The 21,966-nt window shown below is 38.2% G+C and overlaps 1 protein-coding gene across 1 annotated transcript in view; it reads right to left on the minus strand.

Moving 5' to 3' along the window:
* The window catches only part of WDR72 (WD repeat domain 72), a 117,109-nt gene extending 95,455 nt beyond the window's left edge, over positions 1 to 21,654 (minus strand). Inside the window, exons 1-12 of the mRNA XM_067556131.1 lie at positions 21,502 to 21,654; positions 20,049 to 20,155; positions 16,668 to 16,746; positions 13,514 to 13,688; positions 12,690 to 12,766; positions 10,091 to 10,210; positions 8,860 to 9,005; positions 8,407 to 8,503; positions 5,324 to 5,483; positions 4,545 to 4,790; positions 2,108 to 2,328; positions 256 to 451 (exon numbers count right to left, since the gene is read on the minus strand). Of these exons, the coding sequence (XP_067412232.1) occupies positions 256 to 451; positions 2,108 to 2,328; positions 4,545 to 4,790; positions 5,324 to 5,483; positions 8,407 to 8,503; positions 8,860 to 9,005; positions 10,091 to 10,210; positions 12,690 to 12,766; positions 13,514 to 13,688; positions 16,668 to 16,746; positions 20,049 to 20,155; positions 21,502 to 21,654 (1,777 nt within the window). The remainder of the gene's footprint in view (positions 1 to 255; positions 452 to 2,107; positions 2,329 to 4,544; positions 4,791 to 5,323; positions 5,484 to 8,406; positions 8,504 to 8,859; positions 9,006 to 10,090; positions 10,211 to 12,689; positions 12,767 to 13,513; positions 13,689 to 16,667; positions 16,747 to 20,048; positions 20,156 to 21,501) is intronic.
* Positions 21,655 to 21,966: the final 312 nt, after the last annotated feature.

The following is a 21,966-nucleotide window of genomic DNA, read 5'->3' on the forward strand; positions in this document are numbered from 1 at the left end:
TGCACTGCAATATCAGCTAATCATCTGCTTGTCAGGATCTGACTCAAGCTCTTGTATTTTATTATTGACATAGTCTGTATCACATGGAGCCTTTAATTCTTGCTCATTTATAATAAAAAATTAAGTTTCTAATTAATAAATCTGATCTGTTACTGTCTTTGCATGAATCCACTACAGATCTGGGTACATGTAACCAAACATGATAGATTAAAACAAAACTAATTAGCGAGGGCTGAACAAGAAAAAACACATTACCTGTTTCAATTTCCCAAATATAAACTGAATCATCTTCACATCCGACAATTAGCAGATTTTCAGCAAGGTGCCATTTTATCATCTTCACAGGAAATAAATGCTTCCTGGCATGTAAGAGACATACTCTCTCCTGAAGGTGTAGAAGTGCTACTGAATGATCACTGCATATACAGCACACAATCCTGTGCCCTTTTAGCTGCAAAAATATATCAATAACTCAATTATTCTGATTATTTTTTTATTAATTTTATTGTGGTAGCACCTAGGAGCTTCAGTCCTGGACTAGACCCCATTGTGCTAGGCACTGTACAAACACAGGAAAACAAAAAACAGTCCCTGCCACAAAATATATTCATTTTTAGAAACTAGTGTTACATTTCAGCCTGCACCCCAAAAATTGTTTGCACAGATTAACTATAAATCTGATGTCCAAATGAAAGGTACAGTCCAATGCATCTATATCGGAGCCTCTAAAAATCACATACATCAACAGGTGGGCTATTAAAGCAGCAACAATATAATCAAATATACCTAGTAATGGAGTTTTTCCCCTGGAAATAAAAATATAAAAAATTAGCTTAACCCAAATCACTATTTATCTTTGATGTAAAATTATGTGTCGGTTCTTACAACACAAAGGCCAAAGGAAAAATATCCCCAGTGCAAAAAATGGTTCTGTTATAACTGCATTTTGCACTATATGGATCTGTTCCTGTAAAACCTTATTTTCACAAGTAATCCTTTCTGACACAGGGTGAAATTCACCCCATGCAAAGGATCAGAACAGTTCCTAGGTCCTACTCAGCCCCTGAAAACAGGGCTTAAATGAGCCTTAAGAGATCATGCTATCCCTTTGTACAGGGGTGATTTTCACCTAGCAGTGCAAAGGGCCAGCACAAGGCCCTATGAACCAGTTAAGTCTTAAAACTGTGTCCATGTAATTTCTCCCCCAATATCCTAATACGTACTACAGTGGCTAGCCTAAACCACCACCTATGCTGTTGTTTCTACACCACTATTTTTAGTGACCTAGCTCAATCAAAGCTAGCACAAGTCTACCCGTGCTGGAATTACACCTCCAGCCACAGGTTAGGTGCACCCTAAGTGGGCCTTAAATGGTAAATAGGTTCTTGAGCAGGTCCTCTGATCTAAAGTGTATTTCACATATAAAGGGTAAAATCCTTGCTCCATTGACTTCACTGGGATTTACCCAGAGACGTCTCATGTAAGTAAGGGTTTGCTATATTGAGCCTTGTACATGTACCTTTCAAAAATGCACAACAAGAATATTAGAAATAAAATATTACTAGAGCTGATCATTCTATCTGAAGAAAGAGACCGTTTCTAAAACATATAGCTAGACTTTAGAAACATACCAATAGAAATTTGCCAAATATCAAAATAATCAAGCACACAAATTTATACATAAATAAATGTTATTGGCCTGATTTTCTTCTCACTCAGTTTTTATACCAGATTAACTACTGGCTTCAGTGGAGCCACTTCAGATTTACACCAGTGCACGTAAGTGAGAAGAGAATCTTTGTCTATATGCCCTTCGGCAATTACTTTTATTCAAAATTAGTTCTTTCTAAAAATGCCACAATCAAAAAGGAAGGTCTTGACTCTTCACTCCAGCTCACTAGGTTGATGACTTAAATGGAACTGCACTGGTGTGCCAGTGATGACTCAGACCCCAAAACAGGAAGCCAAGGTAGATCCCACACAAAACATAAATTAAACAGTAAGTAACTGGGAATCAAGTTACAAATAAAATAAAATTATGACTGTATAGTTACCAGTAAAAAGTTACTTTTTCCCTTTGCACATAATTTATTCTGTCTTTACTTACTCTGTAGTTCTCTGGTGATAACAACAGGTTCATTACAGGGCCAGCTTGCAGAGTAAATTGATGCAAAATTTCCTCCGTAAATATATCCCACCAGATTACACAAGAATCCTGACCACCTGACACCAGCCAGCTTGGATCAAACCTGGCTGATTTACTGTGTGGATAAAGTAAACAAGTAACACTGCTGCTGTGGCCCTTAAGAACTTTGTAAGGCAAAGTATCTGCAACACAAAAATATAAGATAAATGATTTCTGCCCTTTGGAAAAAAAAGTGTTCAGATTTTTACTATATATATGCTTGGACTCAGAAATCCTGCAGGATGAAATGTATTCAAGAGCTCACACCTAAATGAATGAGAGCTATAGGCCAATATAGCCCTTACACAAGACCAAGTTCTTTTTTCTGTGCCAGAAAAGGCACATAAGGGGAGCACAGATCCACAGCTCCTGAGCTGCTGCCACTCTGCTCTTTCTTTCCTTCTTGGGAGTGGAGCCAGTGGTCAAGGGGACCTAAGAGGAGAAATGACCAGAAGAAGAAGAGCCCAGGATCTGCAGGAGAGAACCTTTCACGCTTCCCCCAACTACAGAAAGACTCTGGATATGTCTACACTGCAATAACAGCCCAGGGATTGTAGAACTCAAGTTAGCAGATCTTGGGTTTGTTAACCTAGAGTTTGAGCATCTACACTCATTTGTAACGCCAGGTTAGGAATTATTGGACCGTAGGTCCCAACAAGGGCACCAGCATCTACACTGCATTATTCATGCCTGAATCCTACAACCCATATCCCAGACTTCCTCGCATCTTCCCAAAATGTGGCTGCTCTAGCCCTTTGTTTGTGGTGCAATGTGGGAAAACTTGACTGTCCACCAAACTTGACTGTCTAGAGGAACTGTGAGATACTTTTGGCGAAATCCAAGAGCATGAGTCCAGTGGGGCTGCATCTACAATGCAGAGCAATAGGGCTTGAACTCTGGGTCCTAGCTTGACTCAGGCTCAGACCCTCCACCCTCATGAAGTCCTGGAACCCAGGGTCTGAGCCCTGGGTTAGCACAATTTGTGTGTAGACAGAAGAGGGATTAGGTTTGAGCCCACGTTTGAACCCTGGGCTTACACTGCAGTATGGACATACCATCTGTATCTTTGCAACATGTCAACATGTCACAGCCAACTCTCCTATATATGCACAGACCACTGGCTGGGCTCCAATGCAATGGCTGCAGAGGGGAGGGAAATGGTTTGGTGCTGGTGGGGGGAACATACTTTACCATTTTCCCCTTAGCACTGCCTGATCTTCACCCATGGGCTTAAAGCCGTTTCATCTACTCAAGTGGAGAAGAATATGGGGTCCTCAGTCTTACACGGCTAAAACTCCCAGTAAGCAGGGTTAAGTAAAGACTACAAAAATGTCTCCATACATTTTTAAATAAAAAAAAAATTGTAGGGCCAGACTCTGAAAATGCTTATGGCTGGGCATAGTGTTTATGATCCCAAGAAGTCTTACTGGTCCTGATTCTCCTCTCAATTACAAAAGTATAATCAAAGGAGATACACCAGAATAAAACCAATGTAAATGAAAGGAGAATCAGGCCTGATGAGATAATTCATCACAGTAAGGAATCCATGCTCAATTGCAAGCATTTGAACAATTAGGCTCTCACTTCTTTAATGAAAAAATGCACCTGGAAAGAACATCTGGTGCATCAACACATGGGACTCAAAATTAAAGTGACCTTACTGGATTTAAAAAAAAAAAAAAAATCAAATCAAAGCAACACACACCAGGTTTTTAACACCTTCTGAAACTGGAGTAGAGGAAACATATCAACAAGATTGAACTAAAAATTCTCTTATATATACTCTGAAATTCAGGATTAAAAAGATGTGTTATAATCTAATATTCATTTTTAATTAGGGTTAAAAGACAATTCATACGTAAAGAGGCATGGATATAAAATACCGTTCAGAAGAAGCTAGTCAACCAGATCTTGTATGTCTGAGAATTAAAATAATTTAAAGCAACAAATTTGGAATATGCAAATAATTTAAAGGCAAGGTAACATGACCCATATTTATATTTGACTTATGGTGGATATTTTCTTCAGCTACATAATGAAATAGTGCAAACACACACATTGTACAATACTGAACACATGACTCAAGGCAGCATATCCATGGGAGAGCAGTATTAACATGTATTTATTCCATAAGAGAAACAATATTGAATAAAAAGGGAAGGGCTCACTTCTGCCCTCAGTTTCATGGCTGCTGCTCTCAGGAACACCACCAGGAGCAGGACTTTTGTAACTGAGGACAAAACTAAGCCCTCATGTCCCTATTTCCTGCATCCTTTTTTGTTTAGAGAAATTTGAAGAGAGTGCAGATGTACACACTTGATTACAAATTAGATTAAGTAGAATTGCATTAAAAACTTACATTTCAGCAAGGAAATGTCTTCTAAAATTCTTGCTTTGGCAGCATGCAAAGCAAGTGTTATGAAAATGTTCCCATCTTCATACCCACACACTAGTTTATCAAGGTTGGGCACATATACAGATGAACTGACCGCTGCACTTTCAGTCCCATCTTTAGATGCACAAAGATGATCAACAATGCCTTCCAACATAGAATGATGTTTATCAAAGTCATCCTGAAGAGTCCAAGCTGCTGCTATGGGGATCTCTAGCAAAAAGGAATAGTCAAGAATAATTCACATGAAATTTCCAGGTTTGCTGGGATTAAAAAATAGAGAACTAGTCAGAGAAGTTACTGATTGTAAAAAAATGTTAATAAATAAAAAGCACACTTGTCTCCCTGCCCACCTCCTCCTACATTCCTCTTCTTTCATCCTGTGGTTTGGAACAATAATTGCAGTTTGTTCCACACCAGCTGGATCACACAGTCCCTCAGTGGGGCCACCTCTATGCACCAGTCCATTTAAGTCTAACTTGACAGCCCTTTCCGTGGCACTTTGGCCAGGGTAGGTGGGTTACAATCTGTGCAAGGATTGTGCCTATGTTCCTCCCCACCAGACCCTGTGCATGGCTTTGTTGGTGTGGAGAGCCTTGTGTTGGTCCTACACACAAGAGATGTATTCTACCCTGAATGAATAGAGAAGCTCCACTTTTCAAGGTGACCAGTCCATCACTTTTCATGAAAACTGAGGTAGCAACATTGTAATTTAAAACTGCACAAAATATATAAAATTGCCTAACCTTTTGGAGAACCATCAAGCGTTGACACTGGAACATCAGGAATATGCCACAAGGTGATTCTTCCAGATGCTTCTCCAGAAAAAAGAATCTTATAGAAAGGTTCCTTTCTTTCATTCATAAAGCCCATAACAAAAGGAAAACTCTGTGACAAAAACAGCAACTAGTCAATATTTCTGTCTGAAAAAATAGATTAAGACAATACTGACCCTAATTGCAAAATAAAACTATAATATGTTGGTATCTGGAAATATATTTGTAGAAATAAAGGGCTGAATCCACAGCTGTGGCTGAACTTTGCTCAGCCAGGGGCTGGTTTAAGTTGCACTAGCTGGTATGGTTCTCTGAAAGTCCATTAGAAGAGCAGGGACAGTCAGAGTGCAGCATTGCTCTGCCCATACTCTTGCCACACCCTATATACCAAGTCAGAAGTTGGAACTGTGGGAGGAAGGAAAGGGATGCTACCCTGGGTCTACATCACCTATGAATTCTTCTACACAGGGAGAATCCTCAAATAGCTTGTTAACTGAACTTTCTGCCAGCTTTATGATGCCAGTTTGGCAGCAAACAAGAAGAATGGGGCCAGGGATTGGGCCGAAAATTTCCACTGACATTAAACCTAGACCAACTTCGTAACAAACAGAACCAAAAAACTGCATTCACAGTAGATTACATAACAAGAGAGTGCAAGTTTGGGGACAGTGTTTTGACACAAATACTTAATGGTCTACAGTGTCATCATTTTCTTCACTTGCAAGAAGTTATAGAGTATAGGGTTATAACATACTTGAAGAAAGCAGACATGTTACTGACGTCTAACAACAGGTCTCTGCTTATTGAGTTTCATCATTAACAGTTATTGTACAATGCTGAGAGAAATACATGTTCAGTACAAATGCTATGTTTATTGATAGCTGAAGTTATATATCCTTCCATTGGTACTGGGAATCTATACACCCTCTTTAATCAGAGACCCCTGGACTAACACATATGATACTATACCCTCTTTAATCAGAGACCCCAGGGACCCCAGTAGTGCCCATACTGTAGGCCATGGGCTACAGATAGCCTGTGGAGCTTTTGATGGTGGATGCTCTCCTGGTCTTTATTTCCAACTCTTAAATTGCATTAAAATACAGGTGAAAATACATTAAGGTGGGATGTTCAAAGACAAAAAGTACAGTTAGATGGATGCCTAGCTCCCACTGAAAGTCAACGAAAGCTGGGCTTCTAGCTGTTATTTTGGGGGAAGATTCTCAAAGGCACAAATAACATTCTCATATCACTTTTCCTTATAAGGAATTGTTGGAGTTGCAACAAGGATGTGATGTAGTTGCAAATGGGAAGAGAAGTCCACAGAATTATAAACATGGGTCCCACAATGAAAAGATTTGGGAACTCTTGCTGTATGTTATGAGGTCAAGATGCACAGCCAGAAAAGCTACTTTGACGTCACACACTTGATTTTGGCATAAAATCACCATGGATTTTGCCATGAAGTTAATTAGGCAGGATGAAGCCAAACCTCAAAGAATCAGAGCTGAAAATTGGTAGATTGTGGCTACTTTTTAATAAAAATTAAGGCTTTCATTTGTTGTAAAAATTAAACATAAGCTGCTCTGCAGGCATATTGACCCAGTTATTGATAAGCCATGTATTTTGGCCGCATTTCTTCCTTGATGGTCTCTGACCTTTTGCCATCCTTTAACAATTATCCTATCTGATTTTAGATCACAAGTGCTCGAGGGGAAAAAAAAACAAATGGCTATTGCCCTTCACATAAAAATTAAACTTGTCAGGCTTAGGAAGACTATGCAACAAAAGTGTTATCTAAAATCTTTACCCAGCAAGAAAAAGGAGGGAGTAATAAAAACCTCACACAAGCCTGTATATTTAATAATGCTTTTGGTGGAGTAAAATAAAAATAGGCCTCTCTCTCTCTCTCTCTCTCTGAGTCTCAGTGCTGAGAAATGGTGTAAATATCTGATTCTGGTCCCACTTTAGTCAATGTCAAAAAACAAAGTTGACTTCAACAGAAGCAGGAGCAGGTCCTACATACTTTTTCATTGCCAAATAATAAATAAGTAAAATTCCATAAGTACTACAATTTACGTTTGGTCCCAGGCTTGCTGTCCTTACTCAGGCAAAATCCCTCTTCAAATCATCAGGGTTTTGATTTTTGCCAGAGTAGAGACTGTAGTAACTGATCCTTCATTTGTATCTTTCAATAATTTAATTTCTGTTCGTTCAACCACCCATCATCTTCTCTGGTCACACAGGGAAGAAAGCAGCCATACAGATGCATGCTTTTCAATAGCTAAGCTCATTTGAGTCACCCATTGTCAAGCTACTAACTAATAAACTTGCAATTGATGTGACAAGCCCATGCACTTATTTACAACTGGACAATGCATACAGACACTTTATCCATCTGATTCTTCAACTTCCTCTGTACAATCTTCCTTACACTTTAGAAACAGTTTCTTAAGCCTTACGTGCCAATCCTGCAAAGACATACACATGTGATTAACTTTGCACACTGAGTACTGCCAGAAAGGTCTGCTCACACTGTAAAAAGGTTAAACCTATGCATAGGTCTTTGCAGGATCAGAATAGGAATCTCAGTATAATGTAATGTGTTCAAATCCCTGATTACACACAGTTTGTGGAGTATACATTTTGTAATGAACTAAGAGAATCCTTGGGCCCAAATAGTTATGCACGTGTAGACCCCCTGACTTCAATAGGCGTATTCACAGAAGTAATGTGAACGCACATGCTTCAGTTTTTGCAGGAGTGGATCCCTTGGGTGAAAATATCCTAGCTTGCCTTTTAAATTTTAATACAAATTTAGAAAATTAACAAAAAAACTTCAAAGAGCCTTTTTCAAAGTATATAATGAATTCATCATTTTTGAAAATCAAAATTAGAATCAAGGAATAAGACTTATTTATTATATCAATACAACAACTAAATCCAGTTTGACTCAATGCCATAAATGTTCAGTTTACTTTGCGTCTGTCAGGTCATTACAAACAAAATATAAAGTAACTTTTGAAGCCCACTGAACAACATTCTCAAGTTACCTTAATTTCTTTCACGTAAGTGGAGCAGAGTAAATGAGGAGAAATAGTTTCTTTGAGCACTTTTCCATCAGCAGGATATATGCTTTTAGAAAGTCCACTGCATAATTAAAAAGAAAATCAAATGCTTTAGAAACTCATATTTTAAAAAGCAGAACGTTAGTGTCCAAGCTGCACAAGTTCAGTTAAAAGTTGTTGGGTAAGCAATTACAAGTGATTTCTTTTCGAAGCCACAGCACCAGCTGCCCAAGTTCTACATGGCTAATCTTATTCCTGTATCCCCTGCTGTGTCAAACAAAGACTGAGGGCTGTCAAACTCAGGATAAATCTTCCAGTGCCAAAGTGGTTTTGTTCTGGTTTTTCATCATTTGCGACATGCAGGGATTTTCCATAATAAACCTCCCAAAGTTCATCTTGTACCTGAACTTTTTGTGTTCATTTCCAATCTGAGCCCACCTGTTCAGCAGCTGGTAGATGTAACTGTGACCGTCTTCGGTCCAGATGATGAGTCTCTGCGTGGCTAGCACTTCACCACCAGCAAAGCACTGACCACTTTTGCTGAATTCAGTGCACAGCAAGGAAAAATCACAATAATCATAGACCTACAGACAGAAAACAATTAACATAAATTAAGGCTGTAATGTGTTTCCTTTTGATGCTTTCATTTTAATACAAATACTGGCTTTGAGCAAAAGATTCAGTAAGTAAAGCATTCTATGAGCCTGTTTTTATAGTACATTCAGACTACTCTATAAAATTCAATGGAGTTTACACTATTGTTAAAACACTGTAAGATCAGAGTCGGGCCACATGTTTCTAGGAAGAAGAAACTGACAATTAAAACAACGACAACATTAAAGGTTTATGGACAGAGCTACAGTTGGAGGGTTGGGAGGACTTGTTTTGTTTTTTCTACAGTAGTTACAAAATTCATCCCCTGTGCAACTACACTGAGTTCAGGGGTGAATATGGCCTACTAGAACAAGACCTTCAATTCTCCTCTTTGGAGAACTTTTACATTCCTCTATTAATATTATTTAAAATGTATTAAAATGGTGACAACTCTACTGGCATGATCACACTACATATTTAGCTTCTTTACCCACCACTGTTAGATCCTCCCACGGTTCTGTCACCTGGGGCACATACTTGTTCTTCACCACAGACTAATTTCTTCACCAAAGTCAAAGCATGCAAACCCACACTTTCCTAGGAGAGCATAGCAAAAGATGTGCACCCCACTTCCAGCTCCTCTGAAAACACACAGGCTGGTATGCCATTCCACATGGCCTTCTCACCTGCAGTTGCAGGAGAATGCAATGGGGTGACCAGTCCAGGGGGCAACATGTGGCATGGTCTGCATACTGACATTCAATGGGATTTAGGATCCTAAGTGCCTAAGTCCTTTTGACAATGAGATGTAGGCTCCTAAGTCAGTTAGCAACAGCATTAAACAACATTAAAATCTGGCCTTTATCATCTCAGCCACGCAATTAAGGTAACTGATGAAGAATTGGAGCAAGCAGTTTTCTGATACACCGAATAGCTAGTGAGCACCATTCCATTTAATTTAAGGAGGAAAACAACTATTTATAAATAAAATCAATCATGTTCACTTTTCCAAAACGTTACTGAATTATTAACAATGTTATATAGTCAGCATTAAGTACTATGTGTAAGGCTGTACCTTCCAACAGTTTGAGAACATGACTAAGAGGAGTCTTTCTGTGTACGTGCAAAATCTTATTGCTTGGCAATTTGTACAGTCCAGAGATTTGGATTCTTGTTCATATACACTTTGCCTCTCCTAGACATTAGAGAGAAAAGTAGTAGTATTAGACAAGCAAGATATTCTGGATCTTCAGGTTATGAATTTCAGGAGAGAAACCAGATCTTAAAAACATTTTGTAAATACACACTTTCAAAATGCAATGAAAACTGGAACTTTTCATTAAATAGTGAGTTGGGGGGAGGATCCAGGGCCCCTGTAGAGATGATGGGCATTCTGTGGGGACTCCCTTCATACTCTTATTTAAAAAAGTGGCAATGAGGGCCGGGGAGAATGGGGAGCAGGGAAGAGCACAGGCAGCACTGATGGATCTGCCATTATGAGTACGCACAAGCTGCTGCTCCATGTAAAGCCAACAGAGCCATAGTAGTCTATAAGTTTGCAGTTTCACAAGCAAAATGGCCAAGGGAGGATTCATTTTCCTCCATCATAGCAAACAACAGCATAGGCATTTGAGCTGTATGCTAGGTCATTGATCTTGACTTAAAACTAATACTTTCCCACTACTTTTAGGAGTTATTATATTCTTATCTTTTGGTTTTGAATGCATGAATGGCTTGCAACAGAAAAAAATCCTATTTTTTGCCCTTTTTGATGTGAGTATCAAAGGTTCACTATCAAGGCTGACAGGCCCAAAATGGTTATGTTGGAATTATTTTTATTAATTATTGATCACATCACTGAAAACTGACATTTTCTGCCATGAAATAATCCCCCTCCCACCATCAAACCTCTGCAAGAAGATCTGCAGTGGTCATATAATCTTAACAGTTAGGTTAAAAGCAAAACAGCCACCATCACAGGCAGGAATGTCATGACATCCTCTTGCTCACCCTTGCAGCTCCAGGAGGGAATTACAGCTGATGAGAACTGTGCTCTCTCAGTATTTGAAGGAGCTGTATTCTCACTCCCTCTGATCCCCTCTCAACTCAAAGGGCATAAAAGTAAAGGGATGGCATAATGCCCACATAAGCTGGTGTTACGTCTCTGTGACTGGTTGTTGCAGTGTCTCTCAACTTAAACAGCTACAATTTCAAGTTTGCAGCAGCACTAGTTTTCTAGGACTGATATACTGGAGGGAGATGTTAAACACAGACTTTTTATAACAGAATGAACATGTTTTTAGAAATGACATCAAACTTGACAGCATCTCTTTTAAGCATCTGACCCTACCAATTAATAAGCACCTCCCATGAGGTGCTCCTACATTAAGGCAATAAGTAGCTAAAGTAGCTAAGAGTATTCTGGAGAAAGGAGGCGCTGAAATTTTTGTTAGTGTGGCAAGAAAGCAACCTTCCAGTGTCCATGTTTTAAGAAAAAGATTATATAAATTTGAGTTCTTTCTTAGTAATAGTACTAAGTTATTTTTTAAATAGCAATATAAGTGTTGTGGAACTCATTGCCACAGGAAGTTGTTGGGCCAAGAATTTAGCAAGATTCTAAAAGGAATTGGACATGTATATGGATATTAAAAATATCCAGAGTTATAATAAAGAGTAGCAAAAATTTTGGAAGGGCTACTAAATTTCATGCTTTAGAGTCAATCCCTTACTATTAGAGTCCAGGATTCAAACTAGTATGGGTGCCACATCTGCCTACTGCAGGATTCTGACATCTTCCTCTAAAGCATCAGGTTCTGGCCACTATACTGGACTAGATGGGCTTATGTCTGCTTCAGTCTGGCCATTTCTAGGTTTCTGTGTGCTTACAAAAAGCAAGAAGTTGAATTCATCTACATTTTAATGCTATTGGTGTCAGTGGAGTTACACTATGGATGAGTTTGGACCAAACCATCAAAGTACTTGGCCTAAAGTATTACAGTTTAAGTGAGACAAAGGAAAATCTAGGACTCCAGTTCCAGCACAAATAGGCGTCAGGGTAGCTTTGGTGAGAATATTAATATTTGGAAACTATACACAATAAGTAGACCTGAGGAGAGAGGAGACACTAGACATAGAGTGAGTGACAGAATATTCCAAATGAAGAGGATAGCATGAAAGAATATGAAAAGTTGACAGTGGGAGAAGGAGAAAAAAATAGCGTTTAGGAGACAGAAAGAAGGAGCAAGAGAGAGCATACAGGTGAAATTATGCAGAGCTTTGAACATAATGTGAAAGGAGATAGAAAGTGGTTTAGAGGAGGGGGTGACAAGAAAGGATTATGTTCTTAGCATCAGTATGGAAGATGGACAGGCAAGATGTAGGAAACTCAGAAGACGGTGCAGTAGTCAAGGCAAGAGATTTCCAAAAACACTGATTTGTGTTCAAGGGAGAAAGGAAGGATGGACTCAAGGAATTTTACTGAGAATGAAGAGATAGAGCTTAGTAAGAGTCTTAGCTTTTCACAAACACGCTTATAAAAATAACTAATACTCTGTTTAATACATGTTCACAAGACATTATGTTCAGATTCAGTGTTTTTTTATCCTGAGAATACTTCCATGTTCTATATTTTACATTCCTGTTTTAGGTTAAGACTACGTTTCATGCAAACTGACCTGTATACTGGTCACTGATGAGGATAGATCCCATACTTTAAGATCTCCAGTAACAGATACTGCCACTAGTGAATCTTCTGTAAAAAGGTAATACAAAGCTGTTTAATATGAAACCAAATTTGTCACTGTGACTTGAGCCAAATGAGAACATAAGCACCCCCAACACTATCTTATACAGGACTGAGCTTGGTGCACACTGTGGAGCTCCGTTTGACAATACCAACTTTAATCTTTTGGACCGGATGCTCCAGACTGAAGGCACAAAGCAGAATGTCTAATTTGTGTGTGCAGTCACTATATTGTGCAGGGAAACAGATATTTTACAGAAATGCTCATCCATGTGCTTAATCGTCAATCTCATGTGCAAAATGATATTTGATCATGGTAACAGTGTGAGCCAACTAGGTGAATAACTGTGCAAGCACTTTGTTAATGTCACCGTACATGAACACTTTTGAAAATCAGGCCCTTTGTGTTTCTGCACACATATCTCCCTAATATCACACCCAAATAATCATTTTCACATTTTCATTTCCCTACCAATGGAGCTAATTATAGTCAAAGTTCAAGAAAATAGTTCTCTCCAGCTCTCAGGTTTCTACTTAAGAAGCAATAACACAGTAATTAAAATTAAATTGAATTGTAAATGTATCTTGAAGTACCAAAATTGAAGTATTTTACATCCTGAATGTATTTTTGAAACATGATAATGTATTTCACTAAATATAATTAAAATATGGTATAGAAAGAATCTTTAGGCATGTACTGCAAAACAAGACATGCATGACTGGTCTGCTTACCAGAAATTTCACTACAATAAGTACCTTGAATCCTTGTGGAGTGAACAATGCACATGCAGCTGATCCAATCAGAAGACTGAGAAGATATTAAAGTGTGAAGAACAGTCAGAGTCTTAGCATCAATAATGAGGACATCATTATATTGTCCACAACACAGAAGCCAGCCATCTCCTGTCATTCGGAACGAGCAATGGTAGTACTGTCCAAATGAAATTAAGCAAGAAAAGGTTAACACATAAAACTACACAAGTTCACTTGCATATTATTTCTGGCTTTCTTACACACCATTTTAAAAATTTTTAATTAACAAAAAAGTATTTTTAAACACATTCAAACATTTTAAAACTGCATCAGAACCATGCAGTTGAGCCAATTAGTAGCTGAATATAATTCTGAGCAAACAGAAAGAGAAGCTCCCTGCTTCATCTAATGACACTAACATTCTGAAACATATAATGGTAAGATGAAATTAATGCAAATTAATGCTTATTGAAGGGGCTTCATGCAGACATTACGTCACATCACAGTTCCATGATCTATACTGGCTAACTTAATTTCCTGGTGAAGGTCAAGGGATTAATTTAACCCTATAAACCCCTAAAAAGGTTTGGGATTTGTAAAACCTTAATCTCTCTCCATAAGATACTGTTGTCATTCTGAAGAGGTGCTCTAACCTAAAACGCATCAGGTTGAAAAAGTAGAGGGCTGATGGTAGGTTATTTTTCAGGAGGGGTTCTCCACTATGGAATTCACTTGAAATAGGAGGCCAAATTTGTCAGTGTTAAGCACATTTTTTTAGGTATCTGAGGGCGGGGTTAGTTATTGGATGGTAGATGCAGAGTAACCAATGTGGGATGTTATTTTGGGCAAATATTATTATATAGTGTGCATGTACATTTGGATTTTGTGTGATTTTTTTTTTTTTTTTTTTTTTTACTCATTGCTGCTTAGTTCTATGTACTTTTAGTACTGGAAACTCACTCCATTTTATTATAGTTAATTAAATAATACCTGAAAATTATAAAGAGTTGCATAAATAATTAAATGGAAAAAGATATATACATGTGCACACCCCAAAGAATGCATATTTTGAATGATCATAACTGGAAATGTTTCTTTGGCTCCTGAGAAACAGCACCAAATGCTTTCAACCATTTCTACTGCTAGTCTTAAAGAAAGTAGCTTTTAACAGGCAGATCTGGACAGTGTGTCCTCTAGAAAGAGAAAATCTCATTTACTTAACCACGAATGATTGACAGGCCTGTTGCTTCTTGTGTTAAAATTTCATTTAAAATGGCAAATGTTCAGTTTGCACTGCCCTGGCATCTGCCATTTTCTGCTGAGGCATACAGGAGTATGGAAGGAACCTACAAAACTAGATTTGTGAAATGTTAATTAGCAATCAAGCAACATTTTTCATGTGCTGATCCCATCAAAATCCTCATGTGTTTGTATCCATCTCAGAGTAACCCCCGTAGGAAGAAATGCTCTCACAAACACTATCAGCAATTCTGGAGCAGTAATACCACGTAGTACTAACTTTTGAAGGCTGTTCTTTTAAGAATGATGATTCCTGTCCTACGTACATTTCTTTTCTTTTTTTTTCAAAGCAGTTTTCCTCTTATATACCCATTTTCTCTTTTTACTATCTTTTCAATGTCTCCACATGTGAAGAGATGCTCTCCATCCTCCAACAATGTTACTCTATATTTCCTAATGTAGGGTGCTATTCTTTCCTGGAGATGAGTACATTCTTTCTCCTGCCCTCCCAACCTACCTAGCATTGAGAGCAAGGTATAAGGACTCTACCTTTGATCTCCACACAATGGACTGGTACTAGACCAACAGGCTACCTCACATCTCTACCTTTTTGCATTAGTTCTCCAGATTCTTAACTCTTCACATCTAACTGAGCCACAGCCAACAGCAGAACATATTGGACCACTGTTATAACAGTATTGCTGTTGTATATGTATGGTAATATGAATTGTTGAGAGGTGATTTTAATTAAGATATGGTATACAGGTCCCAAGTCTGTTGATAAAACTATAAAAATACATTTACCTGTTAATTGACAAACTGAAGAAACAAGGTCATTTAAAACTATCATTGATATTTATGCCTAATTCCACCAGGTAAATAAAAAATATTGCACAGAAACATTATTACCTCTAACAAGCTTTGAAATATTTGAATTTTCCCATAGCTTGCGAATCTCATGAAAGCTCTAAAAAGTTCTCAGACTTTCAGCACTTGCAACCTAGCCATCCACACTCAAGAAAAACAGCATTTTAATTAACCTAGGGACCCTGAGAAATTCTTTCACGAACATATCCAGAAATAAACCAGCTCTCTGAATCAGCTCAGCTCATGCTGGGCTCCTAAATCATATGCATACATATTTCACACACACTCATCCTCAGTCTCTAACATCTAGGTACTCAAAAAGTACCTGGATATAGTTCAAAGCAGAGACTTGAAAGGGAATTGACTGAAAAAAGATTTAAAGCAATTTGACATCTAAAAATAAGTGATCTACCACTGAGTGCTGCCATGAATGAAAGTGCATTTTTGGAAAGAGAACCAAGTATTTTCCTGGAGGTTACCAGCAAGGAAATCAAAACTCTCCAACTAATTTATCTAGGTTTAAAAATAAGATCACTAGCAAACGGTCTTACAAAATATTTGGCTATAGAGCTTGCATTTACCCATTTTCAAGACAGATGACCTTAAACTTACATTTTCCATGTTGCCCTCGTGAAGGCCAAAACACAAACCACAAGAAATGGCCTTACTGTACATCAATACCTGAAGCTCAAATGTCACAATCAATAAATATATGGATATTACTTCTTAGAAACATTAGTGGCTTAAAAAGAAATGCTTCCATTTGTCTGAGAAACAAAGGTGAGACATGGAGTGGAAATTTTTTAGTTCATTTCCCAGGTGGAAAATGAACAGGAATAAATAATAAATGGTAAAATATTACATACATTGCAACAACTTTTGTGCTCTCTACGTTTTCTTCCTTATGACGTATGTAACGTTCTTAAATCTTAAACAATTTAAAAACATATTTCCCCCAAATCAGAGATACTATAATAACAATAATATAATAATAATGTGCAACTCACATTGTAAAGTACTGAAATATTCAATGAAAAGTTACTATACTTACACAGATTGCTGTATGCCTATAAGGAAGCTTTGCGTTCTCAATGCACTGTCCACTAGTGACATTCCAAACACACATCTCCCTGCCAAAGATAACTTCATATTACTCTCTGTCATTTCCACTCAATTGGCTGGAATAATTTTGTGCTACAAAGTTTTTCTTTAGTGCTGCACTTAAGTGCAGTCTGATCGTTCATGTGGCTTTTTGTTACAGATTACTGGGTAAGAAAATGTTGTGGTCATTAGCAAGGGATGACATACAGTATCTGTTTCTTTTTGTTTTGGTAATTACACCCTGCTGCCTTGCAGCAAATCCTGCTTTAAGGCCAAGTCTGGTCTACAACAAATTGTAGGTATACTGCCATTATGCTCGTCAATGTGTCACCATAACTATCATTCGCTGGAACTACATCCTCCTGAAAATGATTCATTTCACTGAACTTAAACTACACATTTTGAAAAGCATAATGCATTTTCCACAGCACCAGACTTTAGTTCTTGAGATAAGTTATAATTTTCTGTTAAGAATAAACAGTGCCACCATGAGGCTGTTTCTGAAGTCTGTTTCTAATACAGCGCTTCCTCAATACAATATGGCATTTTGTATATTATATATATTGTATATTACTGGGTCAGTCATAAAAATCAAAAGGTTAATATTTGAAGAATAAGCTTTCAAATATTTTTGTATGTTAGCCAATGTACTTTACTTAAACCATATTCAATATGCTTTGGAACTTATGTCTAGTAGTTGTACAATCAAGTTTACCTGGCAAGTGAAACCCTTATGAGATATATCAAGACGTCAGAGCTTGGCAGCTATGGTCCAGTTCACAAAGGTATTTAGGCTCTTAACTTCCATTGATTTTAATGGAAGTTTGTGGCTTCAATATCTTTATGTATCTGGACCTACGTGAAAACATAAAAAAAAAATCTACAGACATTAAAGCTGAGTTAAATAAATGGTAACCATTATTCTTTCATCAATTTAACCAAACATGTTATGCTACTCAAAAAATAATTATTTCACTGTGTTTTCTAGAAGAGAAGATACCAAGATAGGTTCACACTGGAAAAATAAAATATCTTTATTAATATATCAGAAAAACAATTTAGAGATTTAAACTTTAACTGATACAGTCAATTTCATATAATTGGTTAATCCAAAATAATTAGTCAATCTGTATTTTCCACTGTGTACACTAGAAATAAAATCTGCATGTGGAATGTTCCAGGAAGTTAGACTATAAACAGAATGCTTTCTAATAATCATTGCCTAGTGGCCAAATTTTGCTCTCATTTACTCTGGTGTAAATGAGAAGTAATGCCACTGACTTCAGCATTGGATATCTATGCTGGTGTAACTGAGAGCAGAATTTAACCCATATTTCCTGCATATTGCTTTGAAACCACAAAGTTTATTCTCTTCCTACCAGCAGGTGGAGAATGATATGTTTATAAATATTGTATCATCTTTTTTTCTCTGACCAGTACTGTCCACATCAATGGACACATGCAGGTGGAAACATAAATCTTAATGGAATAAATTCAACATTTTCACACAAAAAAAGACAATAAGAAATGCCCACTATGCATTCTTCTAAGGAATGTCAGTTACAGAAAAGAGGAAAGGCCCTGACATTTAGAAATGGAATTAGAAGAAAACTTGATGCAATATTCTCAACCCCAACCCGAGGAGACAGAAATTTGAAAGTAGTAAAAAAGGACTAATCCACAGCCCAGAAAACACAATCTGACAGAACTTGCTTCCGCTGACGACGAGCATCCTATTTGTAATTATCCTAGTTTCATGGCACAACCTTCCAGAGCTCAACGATCAATGTCTTGCCCTTATACGGTGCATGTAAGAAGTTGCCAGTGGTTTTGTGAAATGAACATTTAGAGGGTTCTGAAGACCATTTGTCCTTATCTATATTGTATCCCAAAAACACAATACAATCCATCCAGCAGTGAAGAATCTTTCTTTGTTTCTCCAAATAATATAACATATGAGAAAGCCTTTAGGTTTTTTTTTAAGGAAATTTTTATCATGTATATGATATTTAAGGAACACTATAACTTTCCCACTTAGCATTGTATAGGTTAGGGGCAGAATAATGGAAGTTCAGAATTAAGATGAAAGTTAGCTTCATCTTCAGTACAATGGTCAAGATCAACTTTGGAAGTGTGAGGGCAATAATACAAAGTTAATTTTGTAGGGTCTCCAGCCTATTTCCTTCACCTAGTTGTCAAACATCTCTATCCCACTGCCTCTCAAGACTGGAAACAAGGGCATGATTTCTTCAGCAGCAACCCCCTCTAGAATAGAGCTGGGAATCCAAGAAGTATAGGGTGGCATTACAAGGTGGCTGGCATCTTTAAGAGGAAATGGCGCCTCAACCCACCTGTGACAAGATCAGCTCCTCTCCCAGGTGGGTAATAATGAAAGAGGAAATGAGGTCATGGGATTAACTCAGGCCAGGCCTCATTTTATAAGAGAGGAAGGGACGGAATCCTGCAGTAACCCCCTGAGGAAGGGAGCTTGAGTGGGAGCTAGTAACACTCTAGATAGGAGGACTAGGCAGGACAGAAGCCTGGGAACCTGCAGCTGGCCTGAGGAAGCAGCTGCAGGGAGCAAGACTGGCTTCTGCAAAGAATAAAGGAAAAGCAAAGAGTAAAGCTTTGGGAAGGAGGAAAAGAGACTTCTGACTCAACAGGAGAGAAACACTGAACTGGGGATGGGGCTTCGTGGGCTGTTTATTTAGTAAGGACTAAATAAGTTGTACCCCAGTAGGGAAGTGTTTAATTACTGTTGGACTGTGATGGTAAGTTATTGAGGAGCTCTGTGAGAGAGGGGAAACTGAGGTGGGGTGCTGCAGAGTGACCCCCCCCCATAAGGAGATAATTGAGAGGCAGCCAACCCTGTTACCGGTGCATTTAGGCACATCAACCTCCTTCATAGTCTCATTGCCTCAGGAGTCATTATTCATGATGCTAAAGAGTTTTCTGGTCCTGGAATCACTGTCCCACAGCTCTGTACTCCTGGTTGGCATGGGGCCTTGCTGCCTCTCGTCAGCTCATTCTCTTGGAAATGGGCTCCTGGCAACACATTGATTATCTGGACCTCCCAGCCCTCTCTGCCTTCCAAGGGATGAGCTCCCAGTCTGCATGTAGTGTGTGGGTCAGTTGATAGTTCCACATGGCAGAGGTAAAAGGCCTCTTTGGAGAGGAATCCTATAGAATAACTTTACTTTACTAAGTGATCCCTGCACCTTCCCATGGAATGGGGGGAGTGAACTGAAAGTCTGCTGCCAAATGCAGATTTTGTCCTTAAATCTTGCCACATGGCTAATCTTCAAAAGTAATTGAAAACTCAGTTACCTACCCATTTTCAGTAGCACTAACCACATATGGCTGTTTCTCAAAGTCTCTTGCTTTTGCCAAGCATGTTACTGAAGCAGTATGACCAAAGAGAATTTCTTTAGATGAAATCTAGGAGAGCAATGCAGTTATTTCACTTAACAAAAACAGTATTTTTTTTTCTATAAATTATCAAGTAATACAAAGTTAAGAAATATCTTCATTATTAATTTTATCACTGACTGGTCGAGAGTACACATTATATTCCTACATAGGGCCAGAATGTGCCCACCTGCTCCAAGGATGCACAAGCAGAGGAGTGTGTAAGCAGCACTTGCCTTTTGCACCCCTGCACACAGGCAGGCACAACTGCCATCCCTGTGATCATTGTGGTATAAGTGATCTGAGTGGTTTCTGGTGTGCAAGATGCTCCAAAAAAAGAGAGTTAGAGGACAGGACAGCCACAGCCCGGCCACCCACTACACATCAGAGAGCAGATGTGCTTGAGCACACTAGGGATCTGATCCAGCAAAGCACTTAAGCAATAGGCACCACTTAATTCAAGGCCAATTTTGATGGGCAAACAGGGCATATTTTTCAACTGAGTTAGCATAACTTAATTGGAAAACCTCATTAAGATGCTAGCAAACACGGCTTGAAACCATATTAGCTTAATGTGGTTGAAAAGCCCCATTAAGACACCAGCTAACTCGTCTGAGCTAACATGACTGAAAAAAAAGGCATGCTCCCTCTGTACACCTGCAAGCTCTGGGAGAAAATATGACTTAACTCCCACTGGCAATGTGCAACTTTGCAACACCCCCAACCTGTGTCTGTGTGTAAATGGAACACTTGAGCCCAAAAGTTGTGATTAGCATATTAGCAAGAGCATATCTGAGAACACAGCAGAATCAAAGCCATATTGGTGATGGATGACAGAAAATGCACATAGTTTTTCTACAAAATTACATCACTGATGTATTTTTCAGCACTTCATCCCAGTTGGTCCATCTTTCCTCAGACAGTTCATTTGTTAGCTTTGAGGATGTAAGGCTTTCCATTTCTCTTAATTCTATCCACCATATTTCTATAATGGATATCTTCTCTGGGACTAGAAGACCACACTGTGCCACTGATTTTAAAGCAGAACTCTCCAGGACAGGACCCATCATAATTATACAGATTTACTAACTGCCATCACCCGCTGCACTGAATCTAAAATTGTGGTCAGTGGCGCACTAATTATCCAGGGAACACTCAATGGGGCCTGCAAAGGACTTGACACTCCCATGACTTTTACATTTTATTTTCACATTTATCATGTTGTTTTGTTTGTTTTTTTTCAACAAAAAGCCCCCCACACATTATCTTTTACACTAATCACAACTGAGTTATAGTCTAGACAATACTATTATTAATAACAAAAAGTGAAACTTCAACCGAATTATTTGACAGCCAACAATATAGTGGACACAAACCTTTAATTCTGATGAGAGATTCCAAAGACATATTTGTCCCTCTTGACTTCCTGTAACAATAGTCTGCTGGTCATCTGTTATCATTATGGCAGTGATGCTGTGAAAGGGTGCTCTTTTTCCCCACAGTGCCACAGCTGGCACTGAGGACTTCATAGTGAACAAAACCTGAAAATAAAAAGAAGATAAAATAGTTCCAAGTAACAAAATATGAAAAGTATAACCGCAAACATATGAAAGGGGTGATCACATGAAACTGTTCAAGGAGCAGAAGCTGAGATTTTGAGAGTCAAGTAATTGAACAATTTTTGGTTGCTGTTACTATCCCACTACCACCTTCTCATTATTGTGATTAAGAATATTTTGGGAACAATCTGGGTTTAAGACCATTTATCAATAACAAATACAATTAATTTAATTTAGATTATTATGATGACATTTCCAAAAATGAAAGGTCTAAAGCAATGG

Source organism: Emydura macquarii, unplaced genomic scaffold, assembly GCF_026122565.2.
Source record: "Emydura macquarii macquarii isolate MOO-44397 ecotype Brisbane River unplaced genomic scaffold, CSIRO-AGI_Emac_v2 contig_1644, whole genome shotgun sequence".
Lineage (NCBI taxonomy): Eukaryota > Metazoa > Chordata > Testudines > Chelidae > Emydura > Emydura macquarii.